Raw genomic sequence first — 24,785 nt, 5'->3', positions numbered from 1 at the left:
AAAACTCACAGAGACATTTGTGAGACGAGATGTATTTTTACAGTGTTTCGAGTTTGTTTAATCTCGGTCTGGTCTGTCCTCGTGTAAATGGATCTCACAGGATCCCCATGGAGTTCATCTCCACGGTTTTTGTTTCCATAGAAACGGGACATCAGACTTTTGTAATAGAATGTGTCTCATATTAGACTCATCATGAATAAAATTATAAAGTAAATAAGGGAACAAAAGAGTGAACACTGAACAACAGACTATTTTCGATGGATGCTATTACTCATATTCTATTCATTGAACAGTTCTTATGGGCTGGATATATGGTCATGAAGACGCATGGATCATTCCACAATTTGTCTATTTAAATCAACGTTTTCTCATTTTTCCTGTGGAATTATTATGAAATGCCTCTTGATTCATATATTTTCTATACGTCATCGCCTTTTAATAGATAGCATTGTTTTTGTTTAAAATGACAAACACTATACCGATAAAAAAGGTAAATACATTCAACAATCAAATGTCTTCCTTTATTCAAGGTAAAGTTGGAAAATTTGTTGAGCCTTGAAAAAGTTTTTTAGGGCCCCATACACACACGCAGGCGTGCGCACGCATGCACGGTCTAAATGAATCATGCAAAACTCTGTTGCATTATTGAACTAAAGCCTGATTACTGAAAATCATTCATCTTATGAGCACGTCTTATTTTAATACTGTGAAGCACACAGCTCAGTCTGGTCTTGTGTCGACTGGACCTATTATAATATAAATTCTATGTATTTTATATATTTAGGCTGTATATATACAGTATATGTGTGTGTAATTGTGTTAAAGCTTTTTTTGTCACCCTAAAACATCTTTGAAATGGCAAAGATGCTACAGAAAGAAGCAGGATTGAAGTGTGTGGTTTGATTGACAGCGCGTGTTGAAGAGCGTGTCTCACCTGTATGATGATCATTTCACAGTTACACCACATATGGACTTACAGAAATATCATTTTACAGCACTCACACCAGACAAACGCTTGTATTTTGGCTTTGAATTATTCAGTAGCTGTTGTCTGAATGATGGATTCGCAGACAGTATCACTATTTCAATGACATTATAGCTATTAAAAGTCACCCCCTGAAGGCACTGAATTAATCTCAAGTGTTAAGAATTAAACCTCTGTGATCTCTCTTTTTATTCTGTGTATCAGACAACAAGAGGGCTTTGAAACATCATCGCCAGGCAAAATGTAAGGTGTTCTTTACCTCCAAACACGACAAACAAATTCATAATTCAATTGTCTCCAGTTCTTAACACATGACTTTTATGGACTCTAAGAATTAGTTGCTTATAAAATTCTCTGATCGTCCTCATGTCAAACTGTGGTCATGGAAACAAAACTGATTCTTTACTGCCTCCTTCTGGTCATTAAGACCGTTCCACCAAACGTGTGCCTTTTTCTGTTTGTTGTAACTCTTTTTTCAAAACAGAATCTAATAACACACATAGCCTACTTTACTATTCAGAATGAGTATTGGTCATTTCAAGAAGTCAACTTCATTTCATTTTTCACAAGGTTTATAAGTGGAAGATGGATGCATTGCTCATTATATAAGTAACAGGACTGAGGTTTTTAGCATAAAATGAGCAAATACATGATATAGCCGCATGCCGAACATGCTAATAGCACAAAGCAAATTCTAGTGATTTACCAAATATGTTCATTTCTACACTAAACAAATGACATCATTACAATATCATCAATTATGTAAAAAGGAAAATTTGCTTAAAAATAAAACGTATTCATGAAATATTTTCATGCCTATTTATACATGTCCTGCATGGGGACAGAAATGGTACATAAATGACTGTTATACCCAGATTGTAATGTTTCTGACTACAACAGCTGATGTCATAAGAATGGTGTTTTATGTCAGTATAAAAACTGTGGCTTCATCTTTATCGTTTATTTTATCAGGAAAATCTCATCGAGATATAAAATCTCTTCTTCCAGTGATTATGGGAATTGAGTTAATGATGAAGATCAGATTACTGATGCTGGAGAACATTTTACAGTATCATTGATCTCCTGCTCATCACTTCAGCACAGATCAGTGTTCAGCTAATCTCATGTCATGCTATGAAACAAGATCTCATGTTAAAATGCTTTGCTTTATCACGTCACGCTGTGGATTGTTTTGTGAAGGCCTAGATCATCCTAAAAGAATCATCTTTATGACATTTGGACCTTCAATTTTTGTTGAATCAACTTTGGAGACATAATTGTTTTAAGTTATATTCGTTTTAAAACGGATAAAGATCATTTGAAACATTTCATTTGGTCACAAGTTCTCTTTACTTCTCTTGCTCTTTATATAAAAGAGCTCATCAATTAAAACATATCAGAATCAAAAACATCTTTTATTACAGTTTTATCACATTCACACACAAAAAAATATTACAGACAGGCAATTAGATGTTGACATACCGTTTATAGATAGATATAAAGATAATAATCTTTCTCTATGTTGACTGAGCACAGAATAAAGACATTTTCTCTAAAACCAAATATTTACAAAGCAAGAATTGAATATTATACAGTGAGTTTTCTTTGTTGTGTGTTCAATACGTTCAGAACGATGAAATTAAAATCACACGATTCAAAATCAAAGCACAGAAATTAACTAGTGCGACTTCCAAAGTGCTTCATATTCATGCAAAGGCCATTAAACAGCACTTTACAAACCCAAACACAAAAGCTGGAAAAGCCAAAGAACTCTCAATGTTAAAATCGAATAACAGGACAAAATAACCTCACTATCAGTAGCCAAACAAACGATTTTATGATATCAAGTTTGGTTTTCTAACCAGAAGCAACACCAAAGCAAATAAAACAGCATTTGATTCTCCTCAAGGAAATGATTTAGGCACATTCTACAAATCACCAAAAAAACACTCACTGTTTTCAGATCAGCCGGCTTATATAAGCCAAATCATTTCACCTCAATGAAGTTACAGTACTATTATGAAGTCAGAAACATTATCACCTTCACCCACACACAACTTTACTCATATTTACAATATCGTTGGCAAAATAACATCTCTCACGTTTAATAATTCAATAATTATTCTTTCAGAATGCTCATAAAAACCACACCAGAATACTTAAGCAGCCGGATCTTAGATGAAATATACTGTACACATACACCTAGTGTCAATACTGAGTGTTGAATATATTCTGATCGTCATTCAGACACCAAAAGAAAATAACTAGAAGATGAGGTTCATTAGAGTTAATGGTTGGCAAAAATATCCTGTGTAAATATTAAAACATGGCATTCCCTTAATTCACACAATGAGCAGTAAAACACAAACAAAGAAAACGTTTGACCCTGCTGTTACTGTATCTACCAAACTAAACCCAAAACATAAAAAGATCTAGAATACTGAACAACAAATAGTGAGAAAAAAGAAAGAGTGTTATATCTTCCTGGAGTCTTTAGCTTCAAAGAGTTTCATACGCTCCTGTACCGTTAGTCCCTCTTTCAAGCTCTAAAAGAGAGAGTGAGAGAGACAATGATGAGAACTTTACTGAATATTATAATATTATATTATAATTATGCCCAGAACAAAACGATGCACAAAATACAAAACTAAATTCAATGGCAAGATCTAAATAAAAAATCTGAAAATGAAATCTTACTCTCTAGAAATATTAGAATATTAATGTATTCAAGAACGCAAAGTTCAAGCAAAGGTGCACATGACCTGATCTGGATTTAAATATAAACTTCAGAATAACAATCTTTATAGATCTATCTACATTTGGAGAAATGATCAACAGTGACTGAGGACCTTCATCGACCTGATGACCTCTCACACTTCAGGTCACATGAGGTCACAACATTCTAAAGTGAGCACATGGACAATTCCTTTAAGGATATTTTGGGAATTTTGCAGCCAAAGCTGTTTTCTCTTTAGCTTTGTGCTAATGTCAGCACTGTGGCAATAAGACACCACATGAACACGGTGTACTGTGTGGTTTCTCTGTTATTACACTATTACATGTGTCTCACTGCATTCACAGACTTTTCAATCGGTCGCACCATCTTTCCTTTCCTCATTTCATTTTATAATTGAGCAGAAAGGAGACATGCACCAAAATTCCAATATTTAAAACAAACAATGTGTATTACAGAACAGAACAGATCAGAACAGATCGAGAAGTTGCCCAGTCAAGTGAAAAAACAAACACAAAGCTCTATTCAGGCGGTATGAATTGACCATGATGGCATGTTAGTTGACATCTTTAGGTCATTTATCTGTTGTTTTACTGTAGTTTGACTCAGGAATATCAGTTTTTAAACACTAGTGCTGTACAGTAGCACCAATGTGATGGCACCTTAAAAAACAAACACGTCTGAATAGAGCACTAGAAATGCAACAACACAAATATCCCACGAATACGACGCAGAAAGAACAGACAACATTCATATAAAAGTGATGATATATAAAACTCTCATGCGGGATTCATTATACCTGCTTCACCTGACGGACAGGACGGGGTCACAGCGGTCAGCTACCCCCGACCAACCCCTCACTCTCTGCCTGACAGGGCAACATGTACACATGAGGACACACACACACATACACAACATACGTGTGTACATTTCACCCACATCAGTACAGGATTGTAAACAATCAACAGGACTTTATAAAAAAATGAACCCACACAAATCTGATTCTTGTGACCCTTAAGGGTTTTACTGCTGATTACTATTTCGTCACCGACCAATCAGAATCAAGAGTCGTATAGTAAAGGCATCTCGTATACAGTACTTACAGCACACAATAACACAAGACCAACATTTGCACATGAATGCATGAGAATATGACGTGTGACAAGAGCGTTGACCTCTCACCTTTGACCTGACTCCACGTAACTGTCTAGACGTTCCTTTCTTCAGGAAATCAGGGTTACTCTTGGACTTCATAATATCTGCAGCATATACAAATACACAGACACATGGAGTCAAAAAATCTGCCATAATGTGTGCTGAAAACCAACATGAAACACATTCGCAAGCTGTTTTCAATTCTGGGCTGAATTGAATTTTAAAGTGTCACATCTCTTGTAAGAATTCTAAACGTTTCCATTTTCCATGGAAATCTTCAACTGTTTCCGTATTGCCATAAAATGATCAATGTGATGTATGATCTGACCGTATCCAGCAGTGACACCAGCTCCCTGTGTGTCTAACTCCCCGAGCGCCTCTGTAGCTGCCAGAAGTTTCTCTCTCAGTTTGTTGATGTCGCAGTCGGCTTTAGCTTTCACAATACTCAGCTCTGTGTAAATGTCTTTGTACTTGTCTGAGGCATATTTCTTATCCTGCAACACACACATGAGAATGTGTTAAACAGAGAAACCCATGTACGGAGAATTCACATGTGTGTGTGTGTTTTATTACTCGTAGTGCAGACTGCAGCTCATCTTTAAGAGAGTTGATCTCTTGTTTGAGGTACTGTATCTCAGACTCCTTCACACGCAGTAAAACCTGCACAACATTTACAGTTAGTGTATTTGTGTTTTGTACACTGAATTGATCAGAGTTTGTGTTTCAGTACCTCCAGTTCATAGACATCTCTGCCTTGAGTAAGAGAGGAGGAGGATTTGTCATCAGTCATGCAGGAGTGCATGCGAGTGATTTCCTCATTTAGACGATGATTTAATTCCTGTATCACAAACACACACAACTTTATTTATTTTATAATAACCAAACCCAAATCTCACATGTGCATGCTGTTACAGAAACACAATATCCAAAAGCAGGGTTGTTGATTTGGTTGAATGCGTGTAGTTTGTGCGTGTTGATTTGGTTGAATGCGTGTAGTGTGTGCGTGTTGATTTGGTTGAATGCGTGTAGTTTGTGCGTGTTGATTTGGTTGAATGCGTGTAGTTTGTGCGTGTTGATTTGGTTGAATGCGTGTAGTTTGTGCGTGTTGATTTGGTTGAATGCGTGTAGTTTGTGCGTGTTGATTTGGTTGAATGCGTGTAGTTTGTGCGTGTTGATTTGGTTGAATGCGTGTAGTTTGTGCGTGTTGATTTGGTTGAATGCGTGTAGTTTGTGCGTGTTGATTTGGTTGAATGCGTGTAATTTGTGCGTGTTGATTTGGTTGAATGCGTGTAGTTTGTGCGTGTTGATTTGGTTGAATGCGTGTAGTTTGTGCGTGTTGATTTGGTTGAATGCGTGTAGTTTGTGCGTGTTGATTTGGTTGAATGCGTGTAGTTTGTGCGTGTTGATTTGGTTGAATGCGTGTAGTTTGTGCGTGTTGATTTGGTTGAATGCGTGTAGTTTGTGCCTGTTGATTTGATTGAATGCGTGTAGTTTGTGTGCGTTGATTTGGTTGAATGCGTGTAGTTTGTGCGTGTTGATTTGGTTGAATGTAAGTAGTTTGTGCGTGTTGATTTGATTGAATGCGTTAGTTTGTGCGCGTTGATTTGGTTGAATGCGTGTAGTTTGTGCGTGTTGATTTGGTTGAATGCGTGTAGTTTGTGCGTGTTGATTTGGTTGAATGCGTGTAGTTTGTGCGTGTTGATTTGGTTGAATGCGTGTAGTTTGTGCCTGTTGATTTGATTGAATGCGTGTAGTTTGTGTGCGTTGATTTGGTTGAATGCGTGTAGTGTGTGCGTGTTGATTTGATTGAATGCGTGTAGTGTGTGCGTGTTGATTTGGTTGAATGCGTGTAGTTTGTGCGTGTTGATTTGATTGAATGCGTGTAGTTTGTGCGTGTTGATTCGGTTGAATGCGTGTAGTGTGTGCGTGTTGATTTGGTTGAATGCGTGTAGTTTGTGCGTGTTGATTTGGTTGAATGCGTGTAGTTTGTGCGTGTTGATTTGGTTGAATGCGTGTAGTTTGTGCGTGTTGATTTGGTTGAATGCGTGTAGTTTGTGCGTGTTGATTTGGTTGAATGTGAGTAGTTTGTGCGTGTTGATTTGATTGAATGCGTGTAGTTTATGCGCGTTGATTTGGTTGAATGCGTGTAGTTTGTGCAAGTTGATTTGGTTGAATGCGTGTAGTTTGTGCGTGTTGATTTGGTTGAATGCGTGTAGTTTGTGCCTGTTGATTTGGTTGAATGCGTTTAGTTTGTGCCTGTTGATTTGATTGAATGCGTGTAGTTTGTGTGCGTTGATTTGGTTGAATGCGTGTAGTTTGTGCGTGTTGATTTGGTTGAATGCGTGTAGTTTGTGCGTGTTGATTTGGTTGAATGCGTGTAGTTTGTGCGTGTTGATTTGGTTGAATGTGAGTAGTTTGTGCGTGTTGATTTGGTTGAATGCGTGTAGTTTGTGCGCGTTGATTTGATTGAATGCGTGTAGTGTGTGCGTGTTGATTTGATTGAATGCGTGTAGTGTGTGCGTGTTGATTCGGTTGAATGCGTGTAGTTTGTGCGTGTTGATTTGGTTGAATGTGAGTAGTTTGTGCGTGTTGATTTGGTTGAATGCGTGTAGTTTGTGCGTGTTGATTTGGTTGAATGTGAGTAGTTTGTGCGTGTTGATTTGATTGAATGTGAGTAGTTTGTGCGTGTTGATTTGGTTGAATGCGTGTAGTGTGTGCGTGTTGATTTGATTGAATGCGTGTAGTTTGTGCGTGTTGATTTGGTTGAATGCGTGTAGTGTGTGCGTGTTGATTTGGTTGAATGCGTGTAGTTTGTGCGTGTTGATTTGGTTGAATGCGTGTAGTTTGTGCGTGTTGATTTGGTTGAATGCGTGTAGTTTGTGCGTGTTGATTTGGTTGAATGTGAGTAGTTTGTGCGTGTTGATTTGGTTGAATGCGTGTAGTTTGTGCGTGTTGATTTGGTTGAATGCGTGTAGTTTGTGCGTGTTGATTTGGTTGAATGCGTGTAGTTTGTGCGTGTTGATTTGGTTGAATGTGAGTAGTTTGTGCGTGTTGATTTGGTTGAATGCGTGTAGTTTGTGCGTGTTGATTTGGTTGAATGCGTGTAGTTTGTGCGTGTTGATTTGGTTGAATGCGTGTAGTTTGTGCGTGTTGATTTGGTTGAATGTGAGTAGTTTGTGCGTGTTGATTTGGTTGAATGCGTGTAGTTTGTGCGTGTTGATTTGGTTGAATGCGTGTAGTTTGAGCATGTTGATTTGGTTGAATGCGTGTAGTTTGTGCCTGTTGATTTGATTGAATGCGTGTAGTTTGTGTGCGTTGATTTGGTTGAATGCGTGTAGTTTGTGCGTGTTGATTTGGTTGAATGTGAGTAGTTTGTGCGTGTTGATTTGATTGAATGCGTGTAGTTTGTGCGCGTTGATTTGATTGAATGCGTGTAGTGTGTGCGTGTTGATTTGATTGAATGCGTGTAGTGTGTGCGTGTTGATTCGGTTGAATGCGTGTAGTTTGTGCGTGTTGATTTGGTTGAATGTGAGTAGTTTGTGCGTGTTGATTTGGTTGAATGCGTGTAGTTTGTGCGTGTTGATTTGGTTGAATGTGTGTAGTTTGTGCGTGTTGATTTGGTTGAATGCGTGTAGTTTGTGCCTGTTGATTTGATTGAATGCGTGTAGTTTGTGTGCGTTGATTTGGTTGAATGCGTGTAGTTTGTGTGCGTTGATTTGGTTGAATGCGTGTAGTTTGTGCGTGTTGATTTGGTTGAATGTGAGTTGTTTGTGCGTGTTGATTTGGTTGAATGTGAGTAGTTTGTGCGTGTTGATTTGGTTGAATGCGTGTAGTTTGTGCGTGTTGATTTGGTTGAATGCGTGTAGTGTGTGCGTGTTGATTTGGTTGAATGCGTGTAGTTTGTGCGTGTTGATTTGGTTGAATGCGTGTAGTTTGTGCGTGTTGATTTGGTTGAATGCGTGTAGTTTGTGCGTGTTGATTTGGTTGAATGTGAGTAGTTTGTGCGTGTTGATTTGGTTGAATGCGTGTAGTGTGTGCGTGTTGATTTGGTTGAATGCGTGTAGTTTGAGCGTGTTGATTTGGTTGAATGCATGTAGTTTGTGCCTGTTGATTTGATTGAATGCGTGTAGTTTGTGTGCGTTGATTTGGTTGAATGCGTGTAGTTTGTGCGTGTTGATTTGGTTGAATGTGAGTAGTTTGTGCGTGTTGATTTGATTGAATGCGTGTAGTTTGTGCGCGTTGATTTGATTGAATGCGTGTAGTTTGTGCGCGTTGATTTGATTGAATGCGTGTAGTGTGTGCGTGTTGATTTGATTGAATGCGTGTAGTGTGTGCGTGTTGATTCGGTTGAATGCGTGTAGTTTGTGCGTGTTGATTTGGTTGAATGTGAGTAGTTTGTGCGTGTTGATTTGGTTGAATGCGTGTAGTTTGTGCGTGTTGATTTGGTTGAATGTGTGTAGTTTGTGCGTGTTGATTTGGTTGAATGCGTGTAGTTTGTGCCTGTTGATTTGATTGAATGCGTGTAGTTTGTGTGCGTTGATTTGGTTGAATGCGTGTAGTTTGTGTGCGTTGATTTGGTTGAATGCGTGTAGTTTGTGCGTGTTGATTTGGTTGAATGTGAGTTGTTTGTGCGTGTTGATTTGATTGAATGCGTGTAGTTTGTGCGCGTTGATTTGGTTGAATGCGTGTAGTTTGTGAGTGTTGATGTGATTGATTTGTTGGTATGCTAGTTGATATGGTGTGACTGTGTGTAATCTGAGTGTGTAGTTTGCGTGTGTGTGTGTTTGACCTGGTTGTGTGTGTGTAGTTTGTGGTTCTCTCTCTGGCACTGTCCCAGCGCTTGTCTCTCGGCCTCCAGTGCGTGTGCCAGGTGTGCGTTCTCTAAACACTTCTGTGAGTATTGCTCAGACAGAACCTCCAGCTCACGGTGGATGGACTGCAGCTCCTCTCTACACACAGACACACACACAAGACAAACTCAAAGAGAGAAGTGTGAACGAACAAACATGACTGAAAATTATCTATACACACTCACTCGTACTGTCTGCGCAGCTCCTGGATGTCTGCGCTCACCCCGCTTATCTGTGTCCGATGGGATTTCTCCATTTCCTCTCGATGAGCGTTTTTCATGGCCTCGATCGCTGCAGACACAACAACAACATACAGATCAACCTTCGGTGAATCAGTGAGAATGACCCTTTATGATGATTTACTGGTGAAGATGAGATATTGTGATGCTTTCAGTACCAGCAATAGTGGCGTTAGTTTCTTCCTCCAGCAGTCTTTCTTTCTCCTCCAGGAGTTTCTGGATCTCTCGCTGGTGTTGTCTCTGGATGTCCCCGATAACCTTCTGATGAGTTTCCTCCATCGCTGCAAATCCACGCTCACATGTCGCCTGCGTTCCATATCAAATGGTACAAAAACGTAAACACATACTCGCATACAAGAGCATTCTCTTCTAGCGCTGGATATTAACACTTGATTTTCTAATTTAAAGTCTGAATTAGTTTTCAATCAAGAAAATGCAGTTACCATATCAGTTTGGTCATATAACAAACACAAATGTTTGACTGCTAAAGTTTTATGACTTGGTATAACTTACACAACTGTTTAAGTTTAGTGTCACTAATATTCATTATTATTATTATATACTGTATATATTTATATTGCATTTTGCAATAATCAAAACTATTGAATAATATACATTTGTAACTTTTTGTATTTGTATACATTGTGAATTATGTTGTGACTGAAAACTGTTTGACCATCTTATTTCCAGAGATGTAAACAGTTCCGAGCTCTTATTGAGTTCAAATCGTGATATCAAAGCATTTTGATCAACATTTTAGTTTGAGGAAAAGCAATCAAAGATAACCAAAAACATTTTACTCAAGTGACTCTAAATCATTAAACAGCAGTGTTTACATTGTTATTTCAACAGATAGAACTGATCAAATAAAATGAAAATCATTATTTTTATGGCAACCCTCAACAACTATAATGACTGCACGTTTCTAAATCTGTAAATAATGGCAGAAGCAGGTGAACAGGGTCGGGCGGCACCAAACTGGACAGGAATATCATCACAAGGTGTGAGATTAATTTACAGGAAAGAAACATGAATATAAGAGGTTAACTAAAGCAGTGGATTCATGCATTCAAACACACAAACATGCAAACTGTTTGCTAAACATCTGTGTGTGTCTGAAATCAGTTGCTTGTGCTGCTACAGTATGTACACTACAGCATGAGGTTGTGAGGGTGGCGGTTATGAGATTACAGGGTTGCAGTGGTCATCCTAGCAGAAAATCCTAGCAATGTGTGTGTGTGTGTGTGTGTGTGTGCACTGGGCAGGGCCCTACTGACTGCACAAAAAATATTAAAATAAAAGTAATTTTAAAGTTTGTTCATAGTTGTAATTCATTTAAATTGACATGAAAAAAAGATTCTTTAATAACGGAGATTTAACACCATTGGCGCGTGTGACTGACTTTATAGTGTTAACAATCGCGGACTTCAAGAAGCATGAGAGCTTTTGAAAAAAAGTTGAAGTTAACAAGCCTTTAGGGGATGCTAGCCAAAGCGATATATAATAATAGATCTGAAATGTCCCTTGAAGACAACCAAGAAAGCGGCAATAAAACAACAAACCCTTCTGAACGACTAAAAGGTGAGGGAACATCTACACCCGTTGTGGGAGTGATATTGTATGTAGTGCACCTGATAATATAGAAGACAAATCTAACTTTACCTCAACTAGCCTGGTGGTGGACCCGGGAGTGTGGGTGTGATAGAGTGAGAAAATCAACAAAGCAAGCCCTGATTCAAGAGCACTGTTAACAGATCAGAATTGTTGGAATAAAATAGACTCTAATGCATACTGGGCCAAAAAAAGAAACCAGAATCTTGTCAAAATGACGTGTCAGCTTCAGAACACGTGTATAAACACGTTGGGCAGTCGTGGCCTAATGGTTAGAGAGTCGGACTCGTGACCAGAAGGTTGCCAGTTCGATCCTCAGGGCCGGCAGGTAACGACTGAGGTGCCCTTGAGCAAGGCACCTTACCCCTACTTGCTCCCCGGGCGCTGCAGTGATAGCTGCCCACTGCTCCGGGTGTACGTGTGTTCACCACTTGCTGTGCGTGTGTTCACCACTCTCTGGATGGGTTAAATGCAGAGGGCAAATTTCAGGTATGGTTCTCCATAACTGACAAATAGGTCACTTTCACTTTCACTTTCACTTTCATAAACACCAGAACAGTAATTTTCACAAAGTTATTTGAGACGTGAACTTGGGAATGGAGAGTGTGTGACAGGAGAATGGGTTTTGTATTCACCTTACAAAGGAAAATTTTTTTTGCATGTAAAATTATTGGAGATAAAGCCAACATGTTCACAAATGGTTTTAATGACTGAAAACAGTCAAAAGAACGCATTTTGGAGCATGAAGGCTTTGAGACCCACCGTAAAGCCATGAAAGTGAAGAGAAAAAGCAGGTGGAAGGTAGGGTAGCCTACTGTACAGCTTTAGCCCAGGGCCTCTTGTTACCTAAAGGCGCCCTTGTGTGTGTTAGTAAGTGTGTGTTTTATGTTCTGTGCATTTGGAGTTGTGAGTCCATTTTTCTTTTTTGCATGTGGGTGTGTATGAACCTGTGTGTGTGTCTGTTTTCGGTGTGTGTTCTTACTTGAATAACTTTAACGTTTTGTTAATAGTCAGTATGTTTCATTTACAGCTGCTTTGTAACAATGAAAATTGTAAAAAGCGCTATATATATAAAGTTGAGTTAAGTAAATCAGCCAAAACCACTGCAACCCCATTTAACAGCGATGCACTACTGAGGGCCAAAGCGGTGAAAAGCTGTAAAAGTTTAAACCTTGAGACTGTCAAGATCTCTCTGGTACTTCTCCTTCAGACTGTTCAGGTCTTCGTCCAGTGGTTTCTGTTCCAACTCCTCTCTCATGACGGTCAACTGCATCTCCAGCTCTTGAACCCTCAGCAGAGATTCAGATTCACCTCCTTCATCCATCGGACAAACCGTAGCTTCGTCTCTCTCCTCCTCTCTCTTGTTCCTCTCCTCCAGCGAGCAGATGGTCCGGTCATAGCACTCCTTGAGTTTGTGAAGCTCCTCTCGTTTGGCTTCTTCTAGCTCTCGGACCTTCGCCTGAAATTCCTGCTCAAGCTTTGCAATCTGCTCTTTGTGTATTATCTCAGCATCTTCCATTTTCAGCAGAAGCATCTCAAGGTGTTGTTGGCTGTTGGCGGCCCGTTCCATCAGCTCCAGCTCTCTGCTGATCTGCTCCTCTTGTGCCTGTCCCATCTCCTCTGAGTGCCGGTTCTTTAGCTCCTCTTTCTCTCTATGAAACGCCTCTTCTAACTGACTAAGATTCTGCCGTTGCTCTTGTAGCTCTCTGAGTTTATAAGACAGCTCTCCTCGTAACATGTCATTTTCCTCCTGTAAGGAGCTGATGGTGCTTGTGAAGCCCATATGTTCCTTCTCTAAACAGCTCTGGTAGTGCCGCTGGATGGCTGCAACGCTCTCAGCGTGTTCCTGGACCAATGCCGCCATACTGCGTCTGGTCTCTTGGCATAGTGAAAGTTCTCTCGTATGACTGGCTCGCAACCTGCAGGCCACATAAGCAACCTGAGCTTGCATCAGTGCATCCTGTATGCACAACGAGTCACCATGCCATGAACTCATTTTAAAAGCATTTGCAAATGCTGAAAGTAAACTGGCTTCTCCTTCCTCACAGATCCGGTCAATCTCACCGGAGAGACTACGCAGGGCTTTTGCTTGCTTCTTGAGCTCGGCAGTAAGATTTTCCCAGACGGTTTGTACATGTGGAACTGATTCAGCGCTGTGAAAGGGCAGACCATCTGAGAAATGTCTTTGTACAATATCCGCGGCTAGGCTCCGAGCTTCCTCACTCTCAATCTGCTCCATATAGGGGGCAAGTTCAGGAGGCGTGACATCAGCGAGCCAATCTGCATCTTCTTTCAGAGCTTCAACCCTTTGCTTTACAGTCACGTTCGCTTTGGCCAAGTCTCTCTGAAGCTCATCGACCTTCTCCTGGAAACTCGTGGTTAAATTCTGAAGTGAATAAGCAAGTTCAGCACTAATGCAGGCATTCTTGATGACATCCTGTGTGAAAGAGCTACCTGCATCTGTCTCCAGCTTTTCCACCTCGGCGAGGAAAGTTGTCTCTAGGAGAAGTTTTCGTGTGAGTATATCAGCATAAACTACAGAAAGACCCTTGCTGCTCTTCTTGATGTTTTCAACATCTTTGTGAATGAAGTTCAGGGCTGACATCGTATCCGAGTTCAGATCCTGCAGAGAGAAGCACATCCTCTCCAGAACTTCAGCTTCAAATGTTAATGTTTCAGCAAAGCGTTTCACACTTTGCTTCAAAGATTCAGATGACATTTCTGTGCCCTCAGAGGTTTGACGTGGCTCATACATCATGCCGCCCTGCCTCAAGTGCACGACGGCACAAACCAAACATTTTTCTACTTCTGCAAGATTACACATGAGAGATTCAGATGTGCTGGTCTCGCTGTTACCGCTCAGAATTTCTCTGACTCTTTCTGTGCAGGACTCCACCAATACCAAGGCTTTTTCATATTCATCACTTACAAGTTCAGTCTTGAGGATCTTCTCGCTGGGTTCATTCATGGGTAACTCATCACAGGTTTTAGTCGTGCAGTCCTCCATGGCCCCTGTGCTCATGTCTGAAGCATCGGGACGATCACGGATCTTTTCTGTGAGGTGTCTCAGCTTCTCTTCCGTGGATAACAGCTTGGTTTCTAAGTTATGTATGATGGAGATGAACTTCTCTGGATCTCGCTGGAATGATCTATCACTGACGACACAGTCAAGAATGTTATCCAGACTTGATGCGTTTTCTGTCTGAGCATGGTGGTATGATTGGCACTGGATGGTGGAGAAGCGAATCCTCTGCCTCTTCACAATAGACGTCTCCGAACTGCTTCTTTTGAGCTGAAGTTGGGAAGCACTTGAGGATGAGACATCACACTGCACCTCTTTCAACCCATCCAACATGTCTTCCTGCGATCGACAACGGCGCATACTGAGATCAGCGTATCCGAGTCGCAGTGCGCTGAGATGTTCTTCCAGCTCAGCGATGCGAACTTCTGCACATACGAGTTTGGCCTGCAGCTCTCGTTCTGCTTGACCAGACTCCACCAGTTCTGGATAATCATGCTCAATCTTAGAAAGAAGTTCTGATTTTTGCTGCAGACAAAGTTCTGTTTCTTCTAGGCTGCTGCCGAGGGTGGCCATCTTCACGAGAGCTTCGCTCAAGTATTCCTCTTTCTGTCTGATCAGCTGTTCGTACATCTCCTTCGTCCACTTCACCTCGTCCTCCTTCTCCCTCAGCACTTGACTTATCCTCGCAAACTCCTCAGACACATGCTCATACGAGCTCTCCAGGGAGTGATAATCCATTTCCACGGTTGTTAAACATGCCTGTTGTTTTCCCACCTCCCTGTCGGCCTCAGAGATCTGATTAAGGAGCTCCTGACAGCGGCATGTCAGTTGGTCACGTTCCTCCTCCAACCTCCTCACGCTCTCCCGCAGTATTTCCACCGTAGCGCTCTGCGCCTCCAGCTCCTGCTGAAGACGCTGCACTTCGTCTCGAAGTCCTACGCTGCTTTCTATTCCACCACCCCCTCTCAGCAGCTCCTCTACCTGTTCCTGCATTTCCTGCAGCTGCTCCTCCATCTCACACCTCCTCTCTTCAGATTCCGCCAACCTCCGAGTTAACCCCTGCCGCTCCCGCTCGTGTTTCTCCTCCTGGCATCTCTGCTCTTTCCTCTCCCGCTCTTCCCGGAGAGTCTGCTGCTCCTCCATGGCAATCAGATGTCCAGTGGACTCAGTGAGTCTCTCCTGAAGTCTCTGCACCTCACGATGCTGATCTCTCTGCAAAGCTTGCTGCTGTTCCAACTGTCTGAGCTCCTGGTTCTTCTCCAGCAGACTGGCCTCCACCTGCCGCAGACGCTCCTCGCTCTCTCTTAGCTGTGTGCGCAGGGCCACCTCATTCCGGATCCATTCCTCCTCTCGCTCGTGACAGCGGACACGCTCTATTTTCAGCTCGCTGCGCATACGTGCCACCGCCTGTTCGCTGGCTACTATCTCCTCCATAGCTGTCGTGAGCTTCTCCTGCAAGGCCTCTATTTCCGCCTCATGGTGGCCGATGATATCCTGCGCTTCGCTGTAGCTGCGCCTCAAGCTGTGAACTTGTTGGTGTGCCTTGTCATGTCTGCGGCGCTGGGAATCTAGCTCGGTCCCTAAGTCTTGGTTAACCCTGTTGAGGCGTTGCCACGGTGCTCGGTGAACAATTGATGAAGTTGCATCAGATGGAGGCTTCGCAGTGGTTGTGTCGCTCTTTAATAGATTAAGGGGAAAGTGACATTAGACTTTGTTTTCATTGCTACGTACATGTGCTTACCATTCTCTGAGCTGTGGCTGGAACGTTGACAGATTAATTTCTGCTGTTTTGTACTTACTCAAGCTTTCCACTGTGCTTTTGAAAGATGACGTCAAAGATGGACAAAATGATGCGAGTGCTCCAAAATGAAGGAAAAATGTGTACATTTAAAAAGGGACACAAGTGATCTAAAGAGGGCGTGGAACTATGAAACGCAAATTTGTGATTGGATGGACAATACAATGATATTGTCTAGAAAAACATGGGAATATAAGAAGGAAAAAAAGATGAACAGAGAAATAAGCAGTCGCCAAGATTATACGAAAGGCACTATAGAGAACAGTCATTCCAAAACCCATGACACAAAATTATGCGACAAAACAATGAGAGATGAAAAAGACAAACACGTGCCTAAACAAACCAAGCAGAAAAGCACAGCTGAAAGCTTTTTCAAATGTCTCATCTTTGGAGAAAAGGTTTTTTGGTTACCAGAATTTTAACCAAAGCCCAGTCAGAGCCCAGGGAAAGAAATACAGCAGATCAGTTAATTCACTCATGCTGAGAGTTCATTTAAAACCCAAACATATATTAGTATTGAATTAAAAATCAAAAGCCACTAACACTTCAGATTTTAATTTAAAAAAAAATGTTTAAAATTGTTTCTTGGTACCTGTAGTATATATCCCTCCCGGCCGTTCTGCTCTCTCTTGCGGGAATCTTGAAGTTGTTCCTGTAAGATGCTGTTTTGTTGCTGAAGTCTGGCCAGCTCTCTTTGCGCCTGACCCAACTATAAAACAACATCACAGTAATGCATGAGATCTGACGTTAAGAAATGTTATAATGAATTTATCAAAGAAAAAAATTACAATACAAAATGAGCCAAGAAAGAATTGCTTCTCAAACCTCTTTTTCCAGTACGATTGTCATCTCTTGTGGCTGGTGTCTCTCTCCAACGGGAGCGTTTGAGATGTTACTAGTGGAGTTTCCAGTGATTGGCACCTGCTTTTCCTCTCTAAGGGGCGTGGTTTCAACCTGATGCCACCTCTGTTCAATCTCCACCTGAATGTCTGAGTTCCTGCGGTCCATCCGATGACCATCGACCTCCTGCGTGTCTCTGGGTTGGTCTATCTCCATCCTCACCTGTTCATGAGACACCTTGTGGGGGATTTTTGAAGGGTGCTCTGATTCTGTACATGCATTGACTGTACCCGTCTGATGGAGGCGCTCTTGACACACATCCTCCCTGATTACTTCATCTTCGTCTCGCTGTGACGACTTGTTGGTTTGATTAGTGGAGGTGATGGGAGAGGAGGAGACTGAGGATGGAGAAGATGTGGAGTTTATTACTAAAGTATCTGCTCTCTTTCTTAAGAGTTGATTGCTCTCATTGTGCTGTCCCGGCTGAAACTCCACCCAGTCGATGGTTTTAGATCGTCCTTCTCTCTTGGGTTTCTTGCGCTGATTGGTGGGAGGAGCAGAGTCTGTGAAGTCATTATGTGACTTTTGAGTTTCGACTGCAGAGCTGTTCGATTGTGAAGAGTTAGGAGGGGGCTGGATAAAGTTCTCTTCCACATTTGATCTGCTTCGCTCCTCTGTAAGAGAACTGTGAGAGAGAACGTACTGGATGATAAATCAATACCCTAATGCATATGATATGACACATACCATACCATACCATACATTATATATCATATCTTATAATATTATACAGTAGATCATATTAAAGATCATACCATATCATGCATACCATACCATATATGATATTATATATCATATCTTATATTATACAGTAGATCATATTATAGATCATATCATAACATATGCTTCTTTCCAAAGTGACTTAAAAGTTATAGCATTTGACATTTTGTTTAAGGAATCAACAATAAGCTATGTTTACCAGTAAGAATAGGTTTAGAATGCAAAGAAAACAAAAACACAAAGAAAACAGTAAGCCACAGTAAACACACACACACACAAACAAGGTGTTAAACACAAAAATGTGTTACAGCTGTCTAAAACACACACAAACTACTGCAGACAGGATAGTTTGATTAATGGTTAGTAGGGTATGAAACTCATCTGGTCACTGTGTGGCATTTAACTGATGTCAGGCACGTCTGTAAACCCTCGGCGTGTCTGTGGATTCTAAAACAGACCAATGATGCAATGCTCTATTTCATCACCTTTAAAGAAGTAGGTGGTGTAACATGGCAACAAGAGGGAGAGACATAAAAGTGAGGTGTGAACATCATGTGTTTTGTTGTATAACCAGCACACAATAACTAGAGTTGGTAACAGCTTTGAAATAACAGCGTAAACTAAACTTAATATTTAATAAAAGAATCAAAAGTAATTTATACAGTCAAAACATTACGCTCACACACACACACACACAAAGTAGTGTTGTAACACACCCCAAAATAACTCTAGATGTAATTTCTATCTCTGTCCATCTCTCCTATATTTAAGAGAGAGAGAGAGTCGCCAGTGAGGTTACATCACTTACTAACAAATCACAGAGCGAGCACAGTAATAAATGACATATCAGAGAAGCCGAGACATCACGACAGCACATAACTAGAGCTCAGCTCTGACATCACACATACAAACAAACAAATGCACACACAGGTCAGAATAAGAGGAGGAAATGCAGACCTTGGCATAAGAACTGAAAGTTTCAGAGACACGTTTTTCCTGCGGCCGGAGGGAATGATGCAGAAAAAACAAAAGAAAATAAATAATACTTGAGTAAGAAATGAGAGAAAAATAAGATACAACATGAGTTGGTGACTTTTTATGAACAGTTTAAAAGTGTTGAATGATTCAGAGGGTGAAAAATAAGTGTAGGTGTACTTAGATAAAAGAAAATGACTTTGAGTAAGTTAGTATTGTGAGTTGAGTATTCTTTTAAGGTGAATTGTGCCATTTCTGCGAAGTCAATAAACATTTTTACATACATTCCCAATATCTTCTGATTCATTCAGCGCACAGATGAAAATCTAGTCTGAACGTGATGTTGAAACTCACCGTGTGACATCAGGAGCAATGGTGGGCCGCATGTTCTTCAAAATGGCCTGAATCCAGTTACGACGTATCCCAGAGGTCATAGCAGAGAGTGTGAACGCTCCCTCCTTACTCTGAGAGGAAGACAAACCAAAAGACAAAACATGAATACTAACACTCCTTCTGTTATACTGCTGTTATTGCTGTGGGATGTAAATACAAAATTTTTTAATTCCCTGATGTTTTACACAACCGTGAAGAAACAATCCACAGCTCAAAAGGTGTAATCTTAAAACATTTTTGTTGAAGCGCAACATTGTTCTCTAGTGTTTAACAGCACACTTGTCATGAATCCAGTGAATTCTGAAGCGTAAAGATAGCTGCAAGTTATATTTACAGTTGTTATTCATTTCTTGACACTGGCGCCCTTCTCTTCGTCTGTACACAGAGACAGGCAATGCTTTCTGCTATTTCTGACATCTCGAAAACAACTTTCAAAATAATATCAGCTGAGAACCTGCAGTTATTTGCCACCTAGACAAACAACACAACATCAAGAACATCACGACGGCTTTATGTTTAACCAAACATTTACAAAAAAATGTTTTAAAGTCTTGTGAACATGATACTACAGTATAACACCCATAGATCTATCTCATGAAGAGTACAGACGAACAGTGAATGTGTTTTGTCACATGATGTTATTTTAGAAGGATGTGATGATATCACAGCTATGACTGTTGACAGATCAGGTGACATTACTGATCAGACAATACAACACACGGCTTAAAGATAACATCACGGACGCTTTATTTAGGTGTAAAAACATACCGCTTATGTCTCACACACATCAATACATCAAGAGCTATGACCTGGGCATCTTACATCACAGAGTCATACAAAACTGTTGTAAAGGTTGATATAGATTTTTTGCACAAACATCCCTTACTACCTACTACTACTGCATCATTCTCCTCCACACTGGTTTTCAGTCTATACAGATCAAAATTCACTTACTAGGATCTGAAAGCCATAGTTCCTCTGGACTGGAAATTCCGTCACGTCGTAACACATGGACAGATCAATTTCTCCATCCACATCAGCAGCCTGAGAAACATGACAGATGTGTCACATGTATGAAATGTGTTAACATGTTACACTGTTTTAAATACGAACCTCCTCGGCGATCGAGTCTCTGTAGAAGCTCAAGCTCTGATCCGTCAGGACAAACCAGTGTTTCTTCCACTAAAACCCAGAGAGAGAGAGAGAAACCCAAATAATCACCATTTTAACTGAACTATGGCACAACAGAGTTTGAGATATGAAATCCTGAATGGCGCTGGTTAAGATTTATTTTAGACTCACCAAACCATCTTGGTACAGTTTGGTCATCCATCCTTTCTTAAAGTTCAGCAGGTCAGGCTGAATGTAAAACATGAAATGAATAAAATGGAACAGCACATATATATATATATATATATATATATATACATTGGTGTGAGATCTCAACAACCGTTTATGTAGAAATGTGAGTATTTTGAATATCTTTAATTTATTTGTAAAACAGAATAAAAAATCTTTGTGATGAGAATAGACAGCTTCTTTTTGTATTCATTTAAAATCTGTAGGAGTCTTAAGGAGGATTAAGAAATACTGTTATAGAGAACGTTTCACAAGTTAGAAATACAGCTCAGAAACACTAAACACCTTATAAACATCAGCTGTCGGGCATCTGATTTACTAAATTTACAGTATAAACAAATGGTGAAAGTGAACTACAAACCCACATTCAAAAATCCACATTCAAAGTTTTATATCAAACTACTATCAATGCTCAAGATTCACAAACATACCTTGCAGATCCTTAAACAAACAACATTTTTCTACAATCTAAAACACTGCATCCCAACCAATTACACGGAAGTGTGGTAAAAGTGTAGTTTTATAATGAGAGAGATCTTGTCTGGCTGTTCAGGTTCACTCTACCTTTGTCTTATTGAGTTTCATCTGTGACCTGTTCCTCACACGCTTCTGACTCACATTCCTTCGTTCTGTCTCTATGAGCATGAATGTGTGCGCGCGTGTGTGTGTGTTTGGGCATGTGTGTTTGAATCTTGGTGACGCTGTTCCTAAAACTCTAAGCAAATGCTATTTATAATCAGGGGGTGGTGAGGGGGCACTGGGTTGGGTTTGCATGGACCCAGTAATAACAGCTGAAACACCCACACATGCAAATGCACATGCACATGCGCACACACACACACACACACACACACACACATACACACACACACACACACACACACACACACACACACACTCCAGACACTTGGAGTCTTACAGTCATTAGGCAAATGAAACTACAGTGTTCTTAAGACTACACACGTGTATTTTTAAAAGCACACTATATGTGACACAAGACTAGAGACACTGAACTTACAGTATGCCTCTCACAAAAGCTATGATCTAAGGGGTTGTTACTAAATTCTTCACAGTACAAATATTCCAAATATTGGAATTATAGAGCAGAAAAAAATACTACCACATAACCTTAGTATTTACCACATGAAAACACTAAAGCGTTATTTATGGTCATGCATAGGACCATAGACTGTGAGTATCCTGACGTGCATCTCTTCAAAGACGCTCTCCAAACAACGCGTCAACTCAACACGGACCGCAAGTGCTGTGATTGGTCTGAACCCCTCTCTTATTTTTCAGTATTTAACATTTCAAGCTGCAACAAAAGTGACTCAGTGTTTACTTGCCTCTATCACTGCTAATGCTTCTCATACGAGCTGCTGCTTCTTCGGCTCTTGTCTTGGTTACACAAGCAACTCGCGTGTGGACACTAACGCCTAGTGGTCATTGCCTGTCCACGCGGACCACGATGCACAAGTATAAAGGAAACCCGGCACGTTGGCTACGGCGTAGGTCCTAGCATGACCATAACTTGCCCTTAAGGTAGCACTGTCCGAGTAAAAGTGATTCCTTAATGTGTTTGTGTTCTTACAGTCATGAGCGTCTCGGTGGCTCTGCGGTCCAGACTTTTAGCCCTTCGGTATCCAGCATGTGATGAAACTATGTCTGTTCGCCCTTTACCAGAATCCAATGAAAACTCCTGCAATGGGAAAAGAAAACAATGTAATAAATGAAGATTATTATGAATTACAGCTAATTGGTCCTCTTTACATTTCATAATAAGAATAAGAACTTCAGATTTAGTACAGGACTGCCTCGCTGACGCTCATGTGTTACTTGCTTTGCTAAACCCGAGTAAGTACACTACAAGTCACTGTCAACAGGAATAATATTTACAATGAATTGTGGTCTGATATTTGGGCAATAAAGAGAACTACAATATAAAGTATATATATATATATATATATATATATATATATATAAAGAAATATACCTGTTTCTGGTTAGAGAGGCGGCGCTCATTACGTCCTGCTCTCTGATTAGCTGTGGAGGAGTAGGAAGGGGAGGGGTCTGTCGTAGAATTGGCCATGTCCATTTCCTCAGGAGTGTCGACGGTGTTGTGACACTCAAACCTCTCGATGGCCTGAGAACGTCTGCAGTAAAACACAGAGGTCAGGATACAAACAACACCAACAGTAAAAAACATAACATCATCATTTGTTTTCCTTATGCTATTTGAGTCACTGGTATTCAGTTTTTAGCTGTGATAGAGGTCCAAGCAGAGATTTGAGCAGAAATTGAGTTTTCATCAGACACTTTGGTGCACATTGTCATGATTCACATGTGATAAAAATGTATTCGCAACACTCGCTGTTATAATGTGATGCACTTTGGAGCCATCCAACACAGACAAGCTTTATTTTCTCTTTTGAGTTGACCTTTAGGAAGATGTTCATGTTTGAAACTTTGAGACGTCTCAGTTACATTACGCCATTTCTATTTTCCCTGCTTATAATATTCCTCTGTTGTCTAATATCACAACTAATAAGCTCTCACTATTTTTCATAAACATTTACTCAGTAACTTTTAATCGAAGTCACTGAGTGCAGCTGTGACACGTCAGAGGAGACCTGGCCCTCCCGGCTGAGAGGGTTTTTTTTCCCTCCATTTATCTATCATTGGAGTTTGGGTTCCTCGTCACAGGGCCGTGTTGGCTTGCTCACCGGGAGACTACATACATTAGATATTATTTATTAGAATGACCTTGCTTGTCCTATAAACACTGTGCTGTGTTTACCTTTTCTGTGTTTTTCTGTTATTCTCCTGTAAAGCTGCTTTGGAACAATGCACATTGTGAAAAGCGTTATATAAATAAAATTGAACTGAAAAATGAGAATCTATGATGTTAGACAGCCTGTCGTAGACTTGCTTGTAGAGGAGAGTGAAGTAAGTGTGCTTGAGATGCAAATAAACACTTCTGACAAGATTTAAAAATGAATTTCCTTTACCTGCCATAAAGAAACAAGTTACGCTGACATACTTCTAAAATGCACCTCTCAGTCTCAGACAGTTTTCTACACTGATGAGATGGCACATCTTACCCCCCTCTCCCCTATGAATTATAAAGAGCAGATGGCGGAGCAGAAGGACAGACGCAGGAAACCAGCAACAGCAGAACCCCACACCATCAGCGAGAGTAATGCATTAATCCCCGTGTCCACCCTTGTGTTAGTGTGAACTTCATCTTTCAATGATCTTGTGTTTTCTCTACAGATTGTGTGTGTGCTATAGTTCAGCCCCAGCAGGTGGAATGAAAGTAAGCAGTGGGCGTGTCAGTGGGTGGGGCAGGGCGTGGCACAGGGCAGGAAGGGCAGAGTATCAGAAGATTGCCTGAAAAAGAGAAGAAAATGATCAAATAGACGCAACAACAAAAAAAGAGCAGAAGAGATAAAGAAATGAGCAGAGAAGTTTCTCCTTCAATCACAGATTCAGAAATGCATTAAAGGAACAGTTCACCCAAATAATCAACACAGATATTCTACAGCTTTGCGTAAGGAACACGCCCAAAATATAAGTCATCGTTTACGGTTTATCTTTACCTCGAAGTGCCTCTTAAACACAGAGACTAGAGTCAGTGAGATGCACTTAACTGGATCAGTTTAGATGAATCATTCAGACTGATTCAACCGATTCGGTCAAAAGATCCGAGCAAAAAGACACAAAAAAGATTACAGAAATCTCTCACATTGCCTCAGCAGAGCGCTCTGATCGATATGTTTTTGATTGTTTGGATCCACTATGAAAGTTGAAAGTCATTGTTTCTTTTTAGGTGAACTATTCCTTGACAAAATGAAAGAATAGATGAAGGTTCAGTTTAACACAGTTCTCACTAGGTGGCGCTAAAGCTGCAGAAATGAGATGAAGGTCAAAGTAATTATTCTTCACAATCTCTGACTGTCAGTCAGTTATCTGTTTAAGACTCTTCTGTCAGTACCAGTGGGTGGAGATGTGACCTCTAGACTCGCTCTGAGACATGTTGATTGT

The 24,785-nt window shown here is 40.5% G+C and overlaps 1 protein-coding gene across 6 annotated transcripts in view; it reads right to left on the bottom strand.

The window, feature by feature from the left end:
• Positions 1 to 2,381: 2,381 nt before the first annotated feature.
• The window catches only part of LOC306912176 (myosin phosphatase Rho interacting protein), a 41,435-nt gene continuing 19,031 nt past the window's right edge, over positions 2,382 to 24,785 (bottom strand). For 3 of the 6 annotated variants that reach the window (XM_079488096.1, XM_079488100.1, XM_079488099.1), the window contains 17 exons: positions 22,735 to 22,894; positions 22,333 to 22,440; positions 20,685 to 20,741; positions 20,496 to 20,564; positions 20,337 to 20,426; positions 19,344 to 19,453; positions 17,220 to 17,919; positions 16,987 to 17,103; positions 12,746 to 16,273; positions 10,122 to 10,269; positions 9,910 to 10,015; positions 9,664 to 9,823; positions 5,605 to 5,712; positions 5,448 to 5,534; positions 5,203 to 5,368; positions 4,902 to 4,978; positions 2,382 to 3,531 (listed from right to left, as the gene is read on the bottom strand). In XM_079488096.1, coding sequence (XP_079344222.1) covers positions 3,460 to 3,531; positions 4,902 to 4,978; positions 5,203 to 5,368; positions 5,448 to 5,534; positions 5,605 to 5,712; positions 9,664 to 9,823; positions 9,910 to 10,015; positions 10,122 to 10,269; positions 12,746 to 16,273; positions 16,987 to 17,103; positions 17,220 to 17,919; positions 19,344 to 19,453; positions 20,337 to 20,426; positions 20,496 to 20,564; positions 20,685 to 20,741; positions 22,333 to 22,440; positions 22,735 to 22,894 — 5,863 coding nt within the window. In that variant the 3' untranslated portion in view covers positions 2,382 to 3,459. Of the gene's footprint in view, positions 3,532 to 4,518; positions 4,588 to 4,901; positions 4,979 to 5,202; positions 5,369 to 5,447; positions 5,535 to 5,604; positions 5,713 to 9,663; positions 9,824 to 9,909; positions 10,016 to 10,121; positions 10,270 to 12,745; positions 16,274 to 16,986; positions 17,104 to 17,219; positions 17,920 to 19,343; positions 19,454 to 20,336; positions 20,427 to 20,495; positions 20,565 to 20,684; positions 20,742 to 22,332; positions 22,441 to 22,734; positions 22,895 to 23,538; positions 23,865 to 24,785 lie in introns of those variants that run through there. The other 3 variants (XM_079488098.1, XM_079488097.1, XM_079488101.1) reach the window with 3 other exon arrangements.

This window comes from Barbatula barbatula (assembly GCF_947034865.1).
Source record: "Barbatula barbatula genome assembly, chromosome: 23".
NCBI lineage: Eukaryota > Metazoa > Chordata > Actinopteri > Cypriniformes > Nemacheilidae > Barbatula > Barbatula barbatula.
This window is presented reverse-complemented; position numbering and strand designations above follow the sequence as displayed.